This window comes from Salvelinus fontinalis, chromosome 15 (genome assembly GCF_029448725.1).
Source record: "Salvelinus fontinalis isolate EN_2023a chromosome 15, ASM2944872v1, whole genome shotgun sequence".
In the NCBI taxonomy this organism is placed as follows: Eukaryota; Metazoa; Chordata; class Actinopteri; order Salmoniformes; family Salmonidae; genus Salvelinus; species Salvelinus fontinalis.
In genome coordinates, this window is record NC_074679.1 from 16,697,190 (window position 1) to 16,713,610 (window position 16,421).

Consider the following 16,421-nt stretch of genomic DNA (forward strand, 5'->3'; position numbering starts at 1 on the left):
GCAGCAATATAGGTGCTTACGTGCTCCTCGATGGGGTCTCCAGTGGTGGGGGCGTAGGTGATCTTATACTGCTGCACAGGTCCCTCAGCATGTTCCCATGCCACGGTCAGAGAGCTGGTAGTGGCATCATAAACACGCATGTTCCTAGGGCCACTGCGGGGAACTGGGACGGGGATAATAAAGACGTTAGCACAATATCAAGCATATACTTGGATGTGGATAAACATGTAAAGGCAATAGGATCTTATATATGATAGATAGTATATACTGGATCTTACGTGTTGTGCCCTTGTCTTCAGCCGGTGGTCCTTCTCCGTTGGCATAGATAGCAACCACTCCCACGTTGTAAGGCGTGTCCGGGACCAGCTGCTCCAGCAGGGTGGTGGTGGAGGTCCCAGGAACCAGGATCTGACCAGAGGGGATAGAGACACAGAGGTCAGCCCTGAAGGACCAATCACAGTCTCCAGCATGCATTACAGTGGGTTGGATTCAATCAAACTACAACTCTCGCACCCACACGTTTGATTCTCAAAACTAGAGAAATTATGATGAAGACAAGCATTAATAGTAATAATAAGGATAGCTGTAACTATCAACATTATTCTACATCAATTAGGCTAGCCTACACTGACACATCCAGATGGGGGAGAAGAGTCCTGTCTGAAAAGTGTCTCAGCTGTAGGGGGGAAAACAGCAATCATGCTGTAATGCTGTTTGACCCACGGTCCTGGCAGCTCTGACACTCACTATGACCCCCCAGTCTGACAACCTGACAGCTGTTTCAGTGTGACACCTCTATCAGCTCGTTCTCACCTCACCTCACTCAACAACCACTTGTATTGATACTTCTCAGTGCTCAGTGAATGGGGGAACACAAGTATGAATTTTATGTCAATGATGTATGGCCCCTCCAGACAGTCAGGGCAATAACATACTGAGTAACTAACGTAATGTGTTGACAGTTGCTTACAGCAGCCTGGCTACTCTGCTCTGTCCTCAATGGCTGGTGCTCATCTATGTGTGTCTGTGTTCTCCCATACCAGACCCCACTTCTCTGTCTCTTGATAACATTATCAAAGGTTATCAGCCTCTACCCTGATCTTCTCATCTACATGCCTTGTCCTAGTATCACATACAGTACAAATTATACAGGAGTCCACCCACCTAGTATTTGGTTTCCCTCTCTCCCTTTGACCCCAAACACAATTGTGTTGTGTTCAATGTGTGTATCTCTATCTCTGATGGGACTGTTTTTGACAAATGTCATCGAACCCTTACGTCGGTCATCGCTTTGGAGGGATTAATAGCAAAATGTTCTTCTCGGGGAGTAAACCCAATATGACAAGGCTGCTTTCCTAATCTAGTAGTGCATACACCTAACCTCCCTGTGTTAAATGTGATGGTGCATCGTGACACTGGCCACATGGCTGCTGACGTGGAAAGCTGGCCCTGGCACTGGAAAAGCCCAGCCCAAGTCCATCATAATATTCCCCCAGAAACACAATGTTGTGGCTTTATAAGAACAAAGAGAGTACTTCTAGCTATCAATAAAATGGAACAGCATCACTCTTTAAAGACCTGTTAAGTCAAAACAGGGTCTCAGTGTCTCAATGCTTCTCACAGATGTGGCTGTTTGTGCAATGTCAAGTAGCAGTTTATTAGTTGTTTGTGACATCCTTTATAACTCCAGATGTGGGCACCGTCAAGCCAGATAAGGAGGGGAAAAAGCCCAGACAGCTTCCTGTTTTAATTAATGAACATGAAAATGTGGCTTTAAACCAGTAATGTTAAGACTGTTAAATAAGAACCCCCACCAGAAAGACAGTCGATGTGGAGCACAAACAGGTTGATGTTGTTCTGTTCCTTCACAAAGAGCTGTAGTGATTGAAATCTGTAAATGGACCGAAGCGTTCCATTCGGCCACCCCTGCACACACCCCAAGTCACTGGACATTAACATTTGACCTCTGACCTGGGGCGGGGTTAATCAGAGACCCTATGGGTCTCCCTGGTGGTGACTCACCGACTCTGAGGGCTTGGTGCCGCTCAGGGGTGCGTAGACAACCCTGTACTGCACGACCTTGCCTGAGGCGGGATCCCAGCGCACATTCAGGGTGTTGGTGGTGGGGCCGAAGACCTGGATGTTCCTCACGGGGGTACGCTCCACTGTGGAGAGAGAGAAAGAGAGAGAGGATGGAGGGAGGAGGAGAGAGAGAGAGAGAAAGAAAGGGAGAGATGGGGAAAGAAGAGAGTGGGGGTGAGTGGGAAGAGAACAGCAGCTGAAAAAATGTATTAGAGAGTCCAACTAAATTATTGGTGGCTGAATCAGACACTAGGGAATGTTCACCTTGAAGCCATCCAAGCGTTCACTGGGTCTATGTACAATACATACTAGTTGACTAGTATAACGTTTCCAGTCTTTGTACCACTCAGCATTGCACCCTCATAAAGACAGAGTGGGAAGTACATGGGGAGCTTATTTTCTTAGAGACCAGAAGTATTGGCCAGAAATAAGTAACAAAAGTTCTGGCCTTCACCCTGAAAGCACAGCATCAATGGATAGTCCACATCATTATGCATATTTTTAATTTTTTTTATCACAAATTGATAGATTTGATTAGCATCATTTGTCAGACTGCCTGAAGAAATATAGATTCCATTGAAATTGAAGAAGCAAGATGTAGAGTCCTATAATTCTGACAGAGATCAAAAGCTTGAAAGCTATCATTGATCGATGTCCCTGGGGGTACATTCTGATGGATTTAATACAGGACAGATGAACCTAACAACAGGATAGACAGAAGACCATTAGGCTATGGCTTTGGTACCAGTAACAGTAATGACATAAAGTGACTTTTGATAAATATAGCCAGTCTAGAGAAGGCTGATGAATGGAAAGTGAAAAAATACTCTCAATTCATTCTCTCCCCTCCTCTAGTTTTTTCCATGGGAGGAGCAAATTACTCACGTCATGCTATCCCCCCAGCCGTGCTACTACAACCACTACCAGTCATTGCACCCCATAAACGGACCCCATTACCTTAAGGCTGGAGACATCACTAATGTTGCCAACATAGAGGAATTCCTTCCTGTGCAATCAGCCCACTAAAGACTGAGTCATACTGAGTGGAGGCTCAGCCTTATAATTGTGGAAGAAACTGGAAGAGGGATGGTCTGTTCAAAATGGATGGTAACCAGCTAATAAAACTAAATATAGTGTCTACAGTGAATCATACTATCTAGAATGGCATTGGACATTTTAGCTGTAAACAGATGACAACCAAAAACATGTTACATCTTTTTGGCATTGCCTCCAGAAATAAAAGGGGTTCGCTTAATTTAGTAGGAAAATTCCACTACAATAAAACTGGGACATATTTTGGGCTCATTACAAGAGTTTACTGGCATAAGGAGTAAGCAAGCCAATACACTAGACCAGAGAGTGCATGCTCTACAGAAATGCCAGGTCTCAAAGAATGACCAAACAAAAACCCAACTCATTATCATATATTGTAGCCTTAGCACACTGCACAATCTTCTCCTCAGGAAATGCTGTACCAAGACTGGTAGAAATATAACTATTTTATATTGTACACAGGCTCCTTCATTAAATTGACCATGGTACGTCATGAGAAAAGGGTTGTTGAGGCAGGTCATCTATACTAGATAACGTGAACCATCCTAACAGTAAACCTGTACGTGGACTCACGTGTCTTGCCGTTCTCAGACATGCGTTTGCCCTCTCCAGGGGGGTAGAGAGGGACCACAGTGACGGTGTAGAGGGTGTCAGACATCAGGTTCTTCAGCAAAGTGTTGGTGGTGCTACCAGACACCTGGGCCTGTAGATACAACCACACAACAGAACTGAGTCACAAAGCTACACAGAAGTGATCTGTCTATATGAAATTTGGAAAAACGTCATAAAACACGATTAAAAAGAGAGAGAAAAGGTCTGGTAAAGGAGTAGTATTTTGCAAGTATGTTTGACTGTCTGAGTGAATCTGTGAAGTATCAGTGTATTAGTGTTTGTATTCTTTCAGCATTAGATAATGGATGTGATAATGAAAGAGTATGCATGCCATAGTGAGATTCGGTAGTGATTGGTTAGAGGTGGCCCAGCCTACCACTTCCTCAGGTCCTCCAGCGGTTGGCACATAGTAGATCTTGTACTGGCGCACATTGCCCTCGGCGGCCTCCCATTGGACGTTCAGGGTGCTGGTGGTAGGGTCAGTGACCTGGAGGCTCCGCACTCCACCCAGAGGCTCTGGAGAGAGAGAAGAAAGGAGGTTTTAGGATTCATACTATGTTAAATGACAACAATGAGCTACAGATGTTAAAATATAAGTAGAGGTCCAGAAGTGGCAAGTGGTAGGCGTAAAATCAATGTTTTACAAACACAGTATTTAGGGCATCTTTAACATCAGCATCTAGGTTACAAATGTAACCCCGGTTCCCTGGTGAAGCTGAGAGGACAAAAGGGAACATGATGTAATCATGAAGGCCTTAGCGAGGCCCCAGTTACAGTAGGTCACTCACTGGTTTTTCCCTTGCCAGAGATGTCCTTGCTCTCCCCGTTGCTGTAGATGGCTGACACGGTGATGGAGTAGGGAGTGTCGGGGGTCAGCTTGGGAAGCAGCACCGTGTTCTTCTTCCCTCCAATCTGCGTCTGTTGGGGAATGAAGACAGATTGAAATGACTGGGAGAGAAGATGGAAGGACCCTCACTTTGCTCACCTGGTCCATGATCACACTCAAGGCCTAAGGGTCGACTCATTTTGCAATTATTGGATCAACTCTAAATTCTTGTAATATTCCCTTCAGATTACAAATGCGTCAAATAGTCCATTCAATGTGGCCTCAGAAGAGATGACATAGGAAAAACAGTTGTATTATCTTATTGGATGTGGATGTCTCTGATTCCAGCTTCTCTCCCTTGACAGTTTATGTCAGTGTCAGAGACTTGATGGAAAGAATGCAGGTTGAGAAATACCAGACTGTTAAAAAAAATTGTCAGAGGATGCATCGAGCATTTTTGCACTTTGCTATTGTAGTGAGCACGATCTAAGGTAAAGCTGTACTCTAATGGCCCTAACAGTGGGATGGGTTGTTTAAAGAGGTAGGATTGATGAATTTACTGCATTGTTTCTGATCAAGGAGCTGCTGTATTAAAAGGAACGATGTTGAGTTGCATCGCCTCACAGAGACGGCTGACTGAGTAAACCCTGTGTGTGCGTGTGCGTGCGTGCGTGTGTGAGTTTTCTAGTTTTTTTCTTGTCCTCCACAGAGTAAGTTAACCACTGACAGCATGCCTGGTGAAAACTTATCATCAGTGTCTCCCATTTCCTACGCAGACTTTTTGTCACAAATGAATCAAAGCGGAGCCTCTTGAGCTCTCCATACTTGTTGAAGATCTGTCAATGAACCAAAAACACTTGGCTAAGCTTGGCTCATTAGCTTCCAGCTTTCCAACAATGCCTCAATGTTTAGCGTGTGATATCATCACAGCAACCGAGGGACGGACGGCCACTGAACAGAACTGGGTTCTGTCCTCTAATTAAAAAAGGGAAAACATTTCATCCAATCTGCATGGGAATGGAAACTCTGAATGGTCAAATAACTGACATAGCGCTAGCTACCCTTGACTCCAATATGGTAGGCCTATCACTTCACAGACAAGACTGATGAGAGAGTGAAATTCTCTAACTGCTTCCTTCCATTTACTGGATCTCTCTCTGTGTGCCTCCACATCATGCAAACTCTAAGCGCCTAAACATCTGGCCTGAGGAGAAAAGCCTTTCTGTCTAAACTACTATCCAGCTCTATAGAGTGGAGCAGCAGCGATGCCAGACAACTTGAAGGACACTGTAAACACTGTCTGCAGTCAACGATCCCCTTGGTACCACACTCCCTGTCCTGTTACATTAACACGCACATACACATACACCCTCAACCCTGCTGGGCCGACATTCCATCTCTGCCCCCCTTCTCCTCCATTTCTCCACACTGATAACCCCATTCCCCTGGAGCTCTGGTCAAGGTTCCTGACCACCACGTGTTTCTAAAATGCATCAAAGCTGGGACCGAGAGACTGAAAAACATATTCTATATCAAGTCCATCAGACTGTTAAATAGCCATCACTAGTTGGCCTCCACTCAGTATCTTGCCCTGAATTTACAGTAGTCACTGTCACTAACCGGCTACCACCCGATTACTCAACCCTGCACCTTAGAGGCTGCTGTCCTATGTACATAAACATGGAACACTAGTCACATGAATAATGTTTACATACTGTTTTACTAATTTCATATGTTTATACTGTATTCTAGTCAAGGTCATCCTTTTCAACTATTGCTGTACATATACTATTCTATCCTACGTATTCTTCAGATATACTACATATTCTATCCACATACTGTCCATAATGTCTATACATCCCATCACATATATATATACACTCCGGTCTCCGACATTGCTCGCCTTATACACTGCTCAAAAAAATAAAGGGAACACTTAAACAACACAATGTAACTCCAAGTCAATCACACTTCTGTGAAATCAAACTGTCCACTTAGGAAGTAACACTGACTGACAATAAATTTCACATGCTGTTGTGCAAATGGAATAGACAAAAGGTGGAAATTATAGGCAATTAGCAAGACACCCCCAAAAAAAGGAGTGATTCTGCAGGTGGTGACCACAGACCACTTCTCAGTTCCTATGCTTCCTGGCTGATGTTTTGGTCACTTTTGAATGCTGGCGGTGCTCTCACTCTAGTGGTAGCATGAGACGGAGTCTACAACCCACACAAGTGGCTCAGGTAGTGCAGTTCATCCAGGATGGCACATCAATGCGAGCTGTGGCAAAAAGGTTTGCTGTGTCTGTCAGCGTAGTGTCCAGAGCATGGAGGCGCTACCAGGACACAGGCCAGTACATCAGGAGACGTGGAGGAGGCCGTAGGATGGCAACAACCCAGCAGCAGGACCGCTACCTCCGCCTTTGTGCAAGGAGGTGCACTGCCGGCGCCCTGCAAAATGACCTCCAGCAGGCCACAAATGTGCATGTGTCTGCTCAAATGGTCAGAAACAGACTCCATGAGGGTGGTATGAGGGCCCGACGTCCACAGGTGGGGGTTGTGCTTACAGCCCAACACCGAGCAGGACGTTTGGCATTTGCCAGAGAACACCAAGATTGGCAAATTCGCCACTGGCGCCCTGTGCTCTTCACAGATGAAAGCAGGTTCACACTGAGCACATGAGCACATGTGACAGACGTGACAGAGTCTGGAGACGCCGTGGAGAACGTTCTGCTGCCTGCAACATCCTCCAGCATGACCGGTTTGGCGATGGGTCAGTCATGGTGTGGGGTGGCATTTCTTTGTGGGGCCGCACAGCCCTCCATGTGCTCGCCAGAGGTAGCCTGACTGCCATCGGGTACCGAGATGAGATCCTCAGACCCCTTGTGAGACCATATGCTGACACATGCACATTTGTGGCCTGCTGGAGGTCATTTTGCAGGGCTCTGGCAGTGCACCTCCTTGCACAAAGGCGGAGGTAGCGGTCCTGCTGCTGGGTTGTTGCCCTCCTACTGCCTCCTCCACGTCTCCTGATGTAATGGCCTGTCTCCTGGTAGCGCCTCCATGCTCTGGACACTACGCTGACAGACACAGCAAACCTTTTTGCCACAGCTCGCATTGATGTGCCATCCTGGATGAACTGCACTACCTGAGCCACTTGTGTGGGTTGTAGACTCCGTCTCATGCTACCACTAGAGTGAGAGCACCGCCAGCATTCAAAAGTGACCAAAACATCAGCCAGGAAGCATAGGAACTGAGAAGTGGTCTGTGGTCACCACCTGCAGAATCACTCCTTTATTGGGGGTGTCTTGCTAATTGCCTATAATTTCCACCTTTTGTCTATTCCATTTGCACAACAGCATGTGAAATTTATTGTCAATCAGTGTTGCTTCCTAAGTGGACAGTTTGATTTCACAGAAGTGTGATTGACTTGGAGTTACATTGTGTTGTTTAAGTGTTCCCTTTATTTTTTTGAGCAGTGTATATATTTTTTACATTCTTGCATTGTAATTTCAGAAAATGTCCATACTATATCTGGTGCTAATAGTGGAATGATAGTGTTTCACAGTATTCCTTAACCGCCAGTGTTGTGATTGGCTGTGATATTCATCTATCTATTGTCAAACTGGGAAAGCTGTTCCGACTTTGTGGCTGTGTTATCTAGTGAAAATCAGGCTGTCATTTCCTGGTTGGTGAAATTCTACATTGTTCACTCAATTTCAATTTATGTGAGAAAACAAGCACTGAATAGTGTAGGAAATCATTGTACCATCTAAATCACTGTGAAATATCTTTTCAATAACAAAAAATATAGTTTTTACAGCTGTTTGAAAATGGTGGACCAAAACGAAGGTCCACAAGCTTCAAACAGAGGTTTTGGTCCACCAGCTTCAAACAGCTGTAAAAATGTTTTTTTGTTATTGAAAATATATTTCACGGCAATTTAGATGGTACAATAATTCCCTACACTATTCATTCAGTGCTTGTTTACGCACATAAACTGAAATATCACAGCCAATCACAACACAGCGGTTAAGTAATACTGTAAAAAATGATCCTTCCACTATTAGCGGTAGATATATTATGCAAAAATTGCAAAAATTGCTGTGTGTTATAGCTTTAAATTGTGTCATCTGAACATTCTGGTGGGAGCTATTATCTTCCCATCACACAAACAAAGTGCCTCTGTGTCATGCTACAAGGTCTCCCTTCCTTATCCTTCCATCATCCAGAGGATGGTTAGGATTAAACGCTGATGTTAGCACTATGAACAGCTTGGAATTGTGATGCCCTAAGCTGACTCGTGTGGCTACTGGCTGGTCCTGGTTTTACCGACTGGGTCTTGCCTCCGGCAGTGGGGACGTATGTGATCTTGTAGTTCTGGACACGACCAGGGGCGTGGTCCCACTTGACGGTCAGAGTGATGGTCGTGGCATTGAACACCTGCAGGTTCTGAGGAGGCCCTGTGGGGGCTGGGCACGAACACAACATCATAAACAACAACATAAACTCTGACGTAAACACACATCCAATCAACAAAGATCACCTAACTTCTGGATGGTGACACTTTGATAAAAATAAATGTATTTGATTCAAATGAATTCTCTCTATGAGTGCTGTATGGATTTATGTTTGATTACAACAAATAAACTTACCAGGGGTGAAAATAACCTTGGACACTGCAGAGGGAAACAGAAATATAAAGAGTTATTGCTAGTAAATCTGATCTGCATGGGCAGCTCCTAATATGTATTTATTGTAATGCATTAGATTAGATAATGAACTTCTCTTACATGTTCTCTGGCTGCCCAGCAGGTCCTCACTCTCAGACTCGTCAGGGTATATGGCGGTGATGGACACGTCGTACATAGTGTCTGGTTGCAGCTTTTCCAACACGTTACTGGTCTCATCACTGTTCAGGATGGACTGGGAGACACAACACAACAGGGCTTAAAGACTGGGAGACACAACAGGGCTTAAAGACTGGGAGACACAACAGGGCTTATAGACTCGGAGACACAACACAACAGGGCTTATAGACTGGGAGACACAACAGGGCTTATAGACTGGGAGACACAACAGGGCTTATAGACTGGGAGACACAACACAACAGGGCTTATAGACTGGGAGACACAACACAACAGGGCTTATAGACTGGGAGACACAACAGGGCTTATAGACTGGGAGACACAACACAACAGGGCTTATAGACTGGGAGACACAACAGGGCTTATAGACTGGGAGACACAACACAACAGGGCTTATAGACTGGGAGACACAACACAACAGGGCTTATAGACTGGGAGACACAACACAACAGGGCTTATAGACTGGGAGACACAACACAACAGGGCTTATAGACTGGGAGACACAACAGGGCTTATAGACTGGGAGACACAACACAACAGGGCTTATAGACTGGGAGACACAACACAACAGGGCTTATAGACTGGGAGACACAACAGGGCTTATAGACTGGAAGACACAACACAACAGGGCATATAGACTGGGAGACACAACAGGGCTTATAGACTGGGAGACACAACACAACAGAGCTTATAGACTGGGAGACACAACACAACAGGGCTTATAGACTGGGAGACACAACACAACAGGGCTTATAGACTGGGAGACACAACAGGGCTTATAGATTGGGAGACACAACACAACAGGGCTTATAGACTGGGAGACACAACAGGGCTTATAGACTGGAAGACACAACAGGGCATATAGACTGGGAGACACAACAGGGCTTATAGACTGGGAGACACAACACAACAGAGCTTATAGACTGGGAGACACAACACAACAGGGCTTATAGACTGGGAGACACAACACAACAGGGCTTATAGACTGGGAGACACAACAGGGCTTATAGATTGGGAGACACAACACAACGGGGATTATAGACTGGGAGACACAACACAACAGGGCTTATAGACTGGGAGACACAACAGGGAGTATAGACTGGGAGACACAACACAACAGGGCTTATAGACTGGGAGACACAACATAACAGGGCTTATAGACTGGGAGACACAACAGGGCTTATAGACTGGAAGACACAACACAACAGGGCTTATAGACTGGGAGACACAACACAACAGGGCATATAGACTGGGAGACACAACAGGGCTTATAGTCTGGGAGACACAACAGGGCTTATAGACTGGAAGACACAACACAACAGGGCTTATAGACTGGAAGACACAACACAACAGGGCTTATAGACTGGGAGACACAACACAACAGGGCTTATAGACTGGGAGACACAACAGGGCTTATAGATTGGGAGACACAACACAACAGGGCTTATAGACTGGGAGACACAACAGGGCTTATAGACTGGGAGACACAACAGGGAGTATAGACTGGGAGACACAACAGGGCTTATAGACTGGGAGACACAACACAACAGGGCTTATAGACTGGGATACACAACAGGGAGTATAGACTGGGAGACACAACAGGGCTTATGGACTGGGAGACACAACAGGGCTTATGGACTGGGAGACACAACAGGGCTTATAGACTGGGAGACACAACAGGGCTTATAGACTGGGAGACGCAACAGGGCTTATAGACTGGGAGACACAACACAACAGGGCTTATAGACTGGGAGACACGACACAACAGGGCTTATAGACTGGGAGACACAACACAACAGAGCTTATAGACTGGGAGACACAACAGGGCTTATAGACTGGAAGACACAACACAACAGGGCATATAGACTGGGAGACACAACAGGGTTTATAGACTGGGAGACACAACAGGGCTTACAGACTAGGAGACACAACACAACAGGGCTTATAGACTGGGAGACACAACAGGGCTTATAGACTAGGAGACACAACACAACAGGGCTTATAGACTGGGAGACACAACACAACAGAGCGTATAGACTGGGAGACACAACACAACAGAGCTTATAGACTGGGAGACACAACAGGGCTTATAGACTAGGAGACACAACACAACACGGCTTATAGACTGGGAGACACAACAGGGCTTATAGACTAGGAGACACAACACAACAGGGCTTATAGACTGGGAGACACAACACAACAGAGCTTATAGACTGGGAGACACAACAGAGCTTATAGACTGGGAGACACAACACAACAGGGCTTATAGACTGGGAGACACAACACAACAGGGCTTATAGACTGGGAGACACAACACAACAGGGCATATAGACTGGGAGACACAACACAACAGGGCTTATAGACTGGGAGACACAACAGGGCTTATAGACTGGGAGACACGACACAACAGGGCTTATATACTGACAGACCCAGCACAACAGGGCTTATAGACTGGTAGACACGAAACAACAGGGCTTATAGACTGGGAGACACAACACAACAGGGCATATAGAATATATGTCGGCAATGCTTCCTAATCACAACTTTATTGAGAATACCAAGAATAATCAAATTCTGTACACTATACCAGTATTCTGTACATAGTTAATCAAAATCTAATGTCACGATTTTGTATAAGTGCAAACCACCTGGATGGTTGTCTTACATATTGAAAGTTGGTTTCTCCTTTCTTAGTCCAGCCAATACGATAGAGGGCCACGTCATGGGCCCCATGGTCCCAGTTGGCTCTGAAGCTGGTCTGGGTCACCTCAGAGAAACGCAGGTTCTTAGGAGCAGGAACAACATCTACACAGAAGAAAGGAAAAATTCAATGGGAGAGATTGCCATGCCATTACCATACCCTATAACTAGGGCATCACTACACCCTATAACTATGGCCTCTCTGTACTCCTGAGTGGCGCAGCAGTGCTTGAGGCGTCACTACAGACCCGGGTTCGATCCCAGGCTGTTTCACAGCTGGCCGTGACCAGGAGACCCATGAAGCGGCGTACAATTGGCCCAGTGTTGTCCGGGTTAGGGGAGGGTTTGGCCGACCGGGATTTCCTTGTACCATCGCGCTCTAGAGACTCCTTGTGGTGGGCCGAGCGCCTGCAAGCTGATTTCAGCCGCCAGCTGGACGGTGTTTCCTCCGACACACAATAGTGTGTCAAGAAGCAGTGCGGCTTAACAGGGTTGTGTTTCGGAGGACGCATGGCTCTTTACCTTTGCCTCTCCAGAGTCCATAGGGGAGTTGCAGCAATGGGACAAGACTAACTACCAATCAGATATTACGAAATTGGGGAGAAAAAGGGGTAATTAAAAAATATATATAATTTAAATACTATGACATCCCTATAACTATGACATTACTATACCCTATAACTATTTATTTATTTTATTTTTATTTCACCTTTATTTAACCAGGTAGGCCAGTTGAGAACAAGTTCTCATTTACAACTGAGATCTGGCCAAGATAAAGCATCTTGTGCGACAAAAACAACAACACAGAGTTACACATAAACAAACATACAGTCAATAACACAAAAGAAAAATAGATATGGGGATGAGGTAGTACAGTGTGTGCAAATGTAGAAGAGTAGGGAGGTAGGCAATAAATAGGCCATAGAGGCGAAAATATTTACAATTTAGCATTAATACCGGAGAGATATATGTGCAGATGATGATGTGCAAGTAGAGATATACTGGGGAGCAAAAGAGCAAGAGGGTAAGTAATAATATGGGGATGTGGTAGTCGGGTGTGCTATTTACAGATTGGCTGTGTACAGGTACAGTGATCGGTAAGCTGCTCTGACAGCTGATGCTTAAAGTTAGAGAGGGAGATATAAAACTCCAGATTTTTGCTCTTCGTTCCAGTCATTGGCAGCAGAGAACTGGAAGGAAAGGCGGCCAAAGGAAGTGTTGGCTTTGGGGATGACCAGTGCAATATACCTGCTGGAGCGCGTGCTACGGGTGGGTGTTGCTATGGTGAGATAAGGCGGGGCTTTACGTAGCAAAGACTTATAGATGACCTGGAGCCAGCAGGTTTGGCGATGGATATGAAGTGAGGGCCAGCCAACGAGAGCATAGAAGTCGCAGTGGTAGGTAGTATATGGGGTTTTGGATGGATGGCACTGTGATAGACTACATCCAGTTTGATAAGTAGAGTGTTGGGGGCTATTTTGTAAATTACATCGCCGAAGTCAAGGATCGGCAGGATAGTCCGTTTTACGAGGATATGTTTGGCGGCATGAGTGAAGGATGCTTTGTTGCGAAATAGGAAGCCGATTCTAGATTTCATTTTGGATTAGAGATGTTTAATATGAGTCTGGAAGGAGAGTTTACAGTCTAGCCAGACACCTAGGTATTTGTAGTTGTCCACATATTCTAGGTCAGAACCGTCCAGAGTAGTGATGCTGGTCGGGCGGGAGGGTGCGGGCAGCAATCGGTTGAAGAGCATGCACTTAGTTTTACTAGCATTTAAAAGCAGTTGAAGGCCACGGAAGGAGAGTTGTATGGCGTTGAAGCTCATTTGGAGGTTTGTTAGCACAGTGTCCAAAGAAGGGCCAGATGTATACAGAATGGTGTCGTCTGCATAGATGTGGATCAGAGAATCACCAGCAGCAAGAGCGACATCATTGATATATACAGAGAAAAGAGTCGGCCCGAGAATTAAGCCCTGTGGCACCCCCATAGAGACTGCCAGAGGTCGTACAACAGGCCCTCCGATTTGACACACTGAACTCTATCTGAGAAGTAGTTGGTGAACCAGGCGAGGCAGTCATTTGAGAAGCCAAGGCTATTGAGTCTGCCGATAAGAATGTGGTGATTGACAGAGTCGAAAGCCTTGGCCAGGTCGTTGAAGACGGCTGCACAGTACTGTCTTCATCGATGGCGGTTATGATATCGTTTAGGACCTTGAGCGTGGCTGAGGTACACCCATGGCAAGCTTGGAAACCAGATTGCATAATGGAGAAGGTACGGTGGGATTCGAAATGGTCGATGATCTGTTTATTAACTTGGATTTAGAATATTTTAGAAAGGCAGGGCAGGATGGATATAGGTATATAACAGTTTGGGTCTAGAGTGTCTCCCCCTTTGAAGAGGGGGATGACCCCTATAACTATGCATCACTATACCCTATAACATCACTATACCCTATAACTAGGACATCACTATACCCTATAACTAGGACATCACTATACCCTATAACATCACTATACCCTATAACTATGACATCACTATACCCTATAACTAGGACATCACTATACCCTATAACTACGACATTACTATACCCTATAAAAAAGACACCACTATACCCTATAACAAAAACATCACTATACCCTATAACAAAAACATCACTATACCCTATAACTAGGGCCCAAAAGTTTTTGGGGCCTATAGTACTGAGTAGGACTTCCATGGAGTGTAACCCCAGTGTGTTAACACTCACATAGGCTGTGTGACTGTACCTGTGATGGCTGTGTTGAGCATGGGGTTTCCAGCTCCATCATTGTAGATGGGGGTTACAGCCAGGACATACTCAGTCTGAGAGATCAGGTTGTCCAGGGCCTTGGAGGTCACACCTCCCCCCACTTCAAGCTGCAGACCAAAACAACATCTGTGTTTACATCAAGCCCTACAGTCTGTCACATTATTCCAGTGTAAACCATGTTAAATCATTTACTTGTATTAACAACTGAATAACTATTGCATTATTTTGTAAATGGAGGGTTAGGGTTTGTCATGAGTAATTCTGTTTTCCTCATCATGGTCATGTTGAATGCCTTCCAAAATAATTTTCCGTTCTCATTGATGAGTTCCAAAGAATCTGTTAGAGAAACTGTGGGCGTCTTTGTATACATCTGACGAGACAGCATGTTATCTCCACTTCATGTGTAAATCCTTAGCACACGCAGAGGTGGAGACAAACAATCAAGTAAAAAAATATATATATAAATATATATATATATATATATATATATATATATATATATATATATATATATATATATATATATATATATATATATATATATATATATATATATATATATATATGACAGTCAAGCACAAACATACTGCACTGGAAATGTACCCCAAACATATTTCTAAATGCACAATAAACTTCTCTGTTTCTTTTCAGTACTCAGGAATCGCACGATCATGGCATTTGGTACAGGAGGTCATTCCTTCTCTGTCAGTGGTGTGATACTGTTACGATAATCCTCCTCCTCTTCATCAGAAGAGGAGGAGCAGGGATTGAACCAAGGTGCAGCGCGTTGAAATGACATGATGAATTTATTTAACAAGACAAAACGGACTATACTTGAAAATGATACAAAATAACAAAACGAAAGTAGACAGACCTGAACGACGAACTTACATACAACGTGAAGAACGAAATGAACAGGAACAGACTACATGAAATGAACAAACCGTAAACAGTCCCGTATGGTGCAAACATTGACACAGACACAGGAGACAACCACCCACAAACAAACCGTGAGAATGCCCTACCTAAATATGACTCTTAATCAGAGGCAAACGCAAACCACCTGCCTCTAATCAAGAGCCATACCAGGCAAACCAAAACCAACATAGAAACAGATAACATAGAATGCCCACCCAACCTCACGTCCTGACCAACTAACACACAAAAACTAACATAAATAGGTCAGGAACGTGACAGTACCCCCCCCACAAGGTGCGAACTCCGGACGCACCAGCACAAAGTCTAGGGGAGGGTCTGGGTGGGCATCTAACCACGGTGGTGGCTCAGGCTCCGGGCGCGGTTCCCACCCCACCATAATCCATCCTAACTTCCTCCCACAAAGAATGTCCACCCTCTTTCTTCCCCCACACAATTCTCTTAATAATATATTAAATAAGGATAACACCAGGACAGAGAGATAAATCAAGATAGAGGGATAGATAAGACTATAGAGATAGATGAAGATAGAGAGGGAGATTAGGATAGAGGGG

The 16,421-nt window shown here is 44.9% G+C and overlaps 1 protein-coding gene across 3 annotated transcripts in view; it reads right to left on the reverse strand.

The window, feature by feature from the left end:
- LOC129811474 (collagen alpha-1(XII) chain-like) overlaps positions 1-16,421 on the reverse strand; it is a 98,913-nt gene that overhangs the window by 38,373 nt on the left and 44,119 nt on the right. For all 3 annotated transcript variants that reach the window (XM_055862810.1, XM_055862812.1, XM_055862811.1), the window contains 11 exons: positions 14,909-15,038; positions 12,106-12,245; positions 9,366-9,498; positions 9,228-9,251; positions 8,905-9,044; positions 4,536-4,665; positions 4,124-4,263; positions 3,709-3,838; positions 2,023-2,165; positions 279-408; positions 21-163 (listed from right to left, as the gene is read on the reverse strand). In XM_055862810.1, coding sequence (XP_055718785.1) covers positions 21-163; positions 279-408; positions 2,023-2,165; positions 3,709-3,838; positions 4,124-4,263; positions 4,536-4,665; positions 8,905-9,044; positions 9,228-9,251; positions 9,366-9,498; positions 12,106-12,245; positions 14,909-15,038 — 1,383 coding nt within the window. The remainder of the gene's footprint in view (positions 1-20; positions 164-278; positions 409-2,022; positions 2,166-3,708; positions 3,839-4,123; positions 4,264-4,535; positions 4,666-8,904; positions 9,045-9,227; positions 9,252-9,365; positions 9,499-12,105; positions 12,246-14,908; positions 15,039-16,421) is intronic.